The sequence below is a fragment of the Miscanthus floridulus genome, chromosome 16 (genome assembly GCF_019320115.1).
Source record: "Miscanthus floridulus cultivar M001 chromosome 16, ASM1932011v1, whole genome shotgun sequence".
Taxonomy (NCBI): domain Eukaryota; kingdom Viridiplantae; phylum Streptophyta; class Magnoliopsida; order Poales; family Poaceae; genus Miscanthus; species Miscanthus floridulus.
The window spans coordinates 15188980-15193986 of record NC_089595.1 but is presented as its reverse complement, the minus strand read 5'-3'; the positions used below and the strand labels follow the sequence as shown (position 1 = coordinate 15193986).

The following is a 5007-nucleotide window of genomic DNA, read 5'->3' as shown; positions in this document are numbered from 1 at the left end:
AAATTCTAGAAAAAAAGTCAAGATTTATGGTATCAAATTAGTATAGTTAGATTTACCATAGAATATATTTTCATAAGATGCTCATTTTATGTCATATACGTTGTTACTCTTTTCTATAAAATTAGTCAAACTTAAAAAAGTTTGACTGGTACGGATTCTAAGAATTGATTTATTTGGGGATGGATGGAATAACATTTATGATACAAGATAAATACTATTAAATTATAATTATAAAATATATTTTCGTAGTAAACTTAGTTAGAACATAAATGCTAATACTATTCAGCATAAATTTAGTCAAAGTTAAACTATAGTTTGACTTGGATAAATTCTACAGTTGCATTCTTTTCGTAACCGGTGGGAGTACGTGCCTTCAACGGGCACTTACTGCTTTGCTGATCCTCTCTGCATAATTTCTTTCTACGTGGCAAACATTAGGGTTTGACTAGACCATAACCGAAGCAGGATTTGATTCTTTCTACGTGCATTTGATTCTTTTTATTGGTATTATATCTCACACCCGGGCATGGATTCTGTGAACATCCATGCAACTTTCTTGAGAGATCCCGAATGTCTTAGGATTGCACATCTAGATTAAAGAGTTTCACACCTGAATTTTCAGCTACACTGATTCTCCTTAGAATTTTTTCACACCTGAATTTTCAGCTACACTGATTCTCCTTAGAAATTACATTAAAGAAACATTGAAACGAGCACGTTCGAAAGAAAAAAAAAACATTGAAACTCTAAAGTGGCAAACTCAACACCTGAATTTTGTTTTTTCCCCTTACATGAAAGCTATTTACTCCATCTGTACAAAATTATTTATCAATTTGCAAAATATATAATTTTTACTAGTATCTTGCCATAGCATGTATTAGGTGCCTAGTAAAAACTACATAATCCATTCATCTCGATAATCATGTAAGACGAAGTGGTAGAACTGTTAATTGTGAAGATCAGTTCAAGGGAAGCATATAGGATATAGCAAGACCAACAGTAACAACATGAGATCTGAAATCTATCGGATGCGAACCGAACATCTGATCAACCAAACTAGAAGTCACAGAAGGATAACAGTTTACCACTGAAGATTATACTGCCACAAACTATTACCAAAACTACTTTAAACAAGGGCCAGATGTTCCACAAAACTGATGCTGCACAAAAGCACAGCTTCTCAGTACTTGATCGGGGCAAGAATCTCCAGCTGAGATGATCCCATCTTCTCCTCGGCTGTCTTCTCAGCCTTGACGCGCAGCTTGGCCAGTTGCTTCCTCCTCTCATAGGCAACCTTGGCCTTCTCTTTCCTCTTCTCCTCAAGTTCCTGATAGAGCAAACAAAGGGCAATCAGTCAGATACCAGGACACACACTACGATAAATTCAAATGTAAAGAACAGAGCCATAAACAACAGCAACTCATACTGCCACTTTGAAGCAGTCGCATGAACTGAGTGTTTCTAATTGCAATGTAATGGGCCTCAGAGTTCTTGGTGGTTAAGATCATCAAATGGGAACACCCATCAAGAGTAGCAAATATTTTGATCACATCATAGGCACATCACAATATGAAATGAATAATTCATTATGATCTGAAAATGTTAGATGCAAAGAGACCATGCAACTCCATACAGAATCATAAATTATGATCTGAAAACGTTATATCGCCATAACAAATGTATGTATCAAATAATCAACCACGATGGCACAAAACATCAGCAAAAGCATAAGATTGCCAGATAAAAAAAGGCAAGTATGTTCTGATGTGCATGATTTTGTCAGAAGTAGCTGGTTGTTGAATCATATTATAAAATCAATCCGAATGATTTTTCTTCATCATCCAGAACCATGCACAATTCAGCATAATGTCTCTCCCAACATGTAAAAGGCTATTCTAGCAATAAGAATTCAGTAACAAAAGTGAAAAATTAACAGTAATAGAAGACGCCAGCGCAGAGGAAACTCGACGAACAACTTCTAGTAGTAATGTCTGAATCACCAAGCAATACATAACTAGAAGGTGCCAGCACAGAGGAAACTAGATAAACAACTTCTAGTAGTAATGTCTGAATCACCAAGCTATTCATAACATTATGTACATACACAGGTAGATGAAAAGTGCGGACAATTCACTACCATTCAGAATCACGATACTAACCCACTCAAACTTGCAACAAGCTGCAAAACGATGACACATAGGAACAAGCACATCAGAGGAGTGAAACACTTAACCCTGATGGTGTCATGGTAGTTCCATCCGACCTCCTTAGAGAGCTCGCCGAGAAGGCAGTACTTGTGCCCAGGCTGCAGCCTCAGAACCCTAGGAACGATCCACAACAACAGAATACCATCAGACAAGAACATACTCCCTACGTTCCAAATTATAATTCGTTTAACTTTTTTATCATCAGTTTGACCACTGGTCTTATTCAAAAAAATTGTGCAAACATAGTCAAATTTAAGTCATTCTTGAAGAACTTTTGTTATTAAAGCAAGCCACAGCAAAAGAATTGATATTTTGCATAAATTTTTTAATAAGACGAGGGTCAAACTTGAGGTAAAAAAAATCAAACGAATTATAATTTGGAACGGATTTAGTACATCAGAGGATGATAAAATCAGACAAATCTCGAATTACGAATGAAAAACACATACTTAAGAGCGTCAGGGATGACCACGCGCTTCGTCTTGTCGTACGGCGGCGGGACGCCCTCGTATGTCTTGAGCCTCGCCAGAGCCGCCTCTCCCCTCTTGGTCTTGTGCGGAATCATCCTGCAAAAAACAACCGCCCGAAGGCAGCACACACATAAATAAATCTCACAAAGAACGTACATCGCAAAGCAAAATGGGAAGAACAGAGAACAAACACATACCCGCGGATGGTACGCCACAGGATTTTGGCAGGGGCGCGGAAGTGGATGGGCCCGTGGGACGGCTTGGTGTTCATCCGCTTGCGGAGGAAACGGAGGTACTTCATCTTCTGGCGGACGAGGCCACCGGACATGCAGATCTCCTCGCAGCGGACGACCACCACCTTCTGCCCATTGAGCAGCTCTTTTGCGATGATCGAGGAGAGGCGACCCAGCATGTGGTGCCGCGCGTCCACCACGATGCGCTTTGCGCACACGCCGGAGCCGGACACCATCGCCCCGTTACCTGTGCGGCGGCGGCGCTAGGGTTAGGAGTGGCTGGTGGAGGCGGGTGGAGAGGGTTCCTTATTTAGGATGCGTTCGGCACTGCTCCTGCCGGCTCCGGCTCCTCACCTCGTGACTGTAGCGACACTGTAGTAGGAGCCGTTTCGGAAATCGAGGCACAAAATGAACTGAAAAAAAGCCGAAAAGAGGAGGAGCCGGCGAAGCCACGATTTCGAGCTTCGACGGCTCTGTGCTACAGTGCATGAACAGTACTGTAGCCGGAGCCTCCGGAGCTCCTCCAAACAGTTCCTTATTTAGGCTTTGTAAGGTTGGGCCCTTACCGCCCAGGCCGGGTTTGTGGCCTTATCCACGGGGATGACCCCACCACCCCATGCAACGGCCTCAAGCGCGGCCTCAAGGACATAGTGATGTTTGGTTGGATGCCTAACCTCTGGCCAGGCTCAAGGTAGCCAACTTTTAACTATTTAGTTACCTGTAAATAGCCCGAAGCTAGACACAGCTAAGCCACATTGGATGCCCCATCCTGGCTCTAGAAAAATGAGTTGGGATCCGTTTTTCGCTGGCCGGGCTTGGCTAGTCCATCGGTGGCCTCGGATGTGAATCGCGTCACCTCCCTCGCTTCTTCCAGCCCCCGCCCCTGTCGCAGCCGTCGTCGTCGAGCACTCCGACCATGTCCCTAGCGTTGAGGTCCTATGGCACCGGCGGGATTCCGACTCAAGGAGCGCGACGGGATCCAGCGACTCGAGCAGCGGTGGCTCTACACACACCTGCACGCACCAGCGGCTGGACTTGACCATGATGCCGGAGCTCCGGCGCATGGAGTCCGAGGCCACACAGCGCTCGTGTCCTTCGCGGCCACCGAGCGGGACGATGCTCCTGCCACTCCCTTCTGTTGCTCCTCCACCTACAGGCTGCTACAAGTCTGAGCCTCCATGCTGCTAGCGTCCTATCGGCAGGAGGAGGAGGATGCTCTGATACTGCTGCTATCACGGTCATCAAGCAAACAGGGAATGTTGTTGGACTATCAGCTTCATCAACATTCTATAAACAATAATGAATAAATGTAGAACCGCATTATTGCTCGTATGCATTGATGATTCTATGAACTGCGCCACCCTTCCTCTCGAGAGGCATCGACCAGCTCGATTGGCCATGGCCTCTACTCTACTCTCCTCCGCTCTGTCTGCTCGCCTTAAAGGTTTTCGACGAATTGCTTTAAAGCTGGTGAAGTTACATGCCTAAAGAAGAGGTGACTCTATCCAAGCCAAACGAGACAACCAAACAAACTAGTTGGTAGCCAGGCTTAGATAGTGTAGGCAATCAAACAAGTCTATCTTGGCTTGTTGGAGGCAATCTTAGGCTAGCCTAGCTTATTTCGTAGCCAGGCTAGAAGGAAACCAGATAACCAAACACACCCATGGAAGCCTAGTTCGGTGCATCCCACCACCAATTGGCTTGATGAAGATCAATGCTGCTTGGGCTAAAAATTCGGTAGTCGTCGCTGTAGCAGCGGTCGCAAGACATGATGTGGGAAAGTTCCTGGGTGCCTCGACCGTGGTGATGAAGGGCCTTTTGGAACCTAACACGGTGAAAGCAATTGCATGCAAAGAGGGCCTAGCGCTTGCTAGTGATTTGGATGGTCCTTCGAGATTTTAGACTGTCATGTGACAATGCAGAAGTTATTAGGAGCATCCGAGAAGGGACCATGGGCTCTTATGGACATATTGTTCATGAAATTAGAGCTAGATCACGCAATTTCAATCTCGTTGATTTTGTTCATGAAGGAAGGCAATCAAATTTTGATGCCCATGTCTTAGCTAGAAGTAGTGTCTACGATGAACTTGGTAGACA

At 44.5% G+C, this 5007-nt stretch overlaps 1 protein-coding gene, 1 non-coding gene and 1 pseudogene across 2 annotated transcripts; all 3 read right to left on the bottom strand.

The window, feature by feature from the left end:
* Positions 1-1010: 1010 nt before the first annotated feature.
* LOC136513295 (large ribosomal subunit protein uL13w-like) lies at positions 1011-3248 on the bottom strand. Its single transcript, XM_066507287.1, has 4 exons — positions 2875-3248; positions 2657-2773; positions 2234-2321; positions 1011-1327 (listed from the first exon to the last, which is right to left on the bottom strand). Exons 1-4 carry the CDS (start codon positions 3144-3146, stop codon positions 1181-1183), a joined length of 624 nt encoding a protein of 207 aa, XP_066363384.1. The 5' UTR covers positions 3147-3248; the 3' UTR covers positions 1011-1180.
* Positions 1479-1560, bottom strand: LOC136514620 (small nucleolar RNA SNORD24). Its single transcript, XR_010773771.1, has one exon. It is a non-coding gene; the product is annotated as a small nucleolar RNA SNORD24 (small nucleolar RNA).
* Positions 1775-1847, bottom strand: LOC136514625 (small nucleolar RNA R12; annotated as a pseudogene).
* Positions 3249-5007: the final 1759 nt, after the last annotated feature.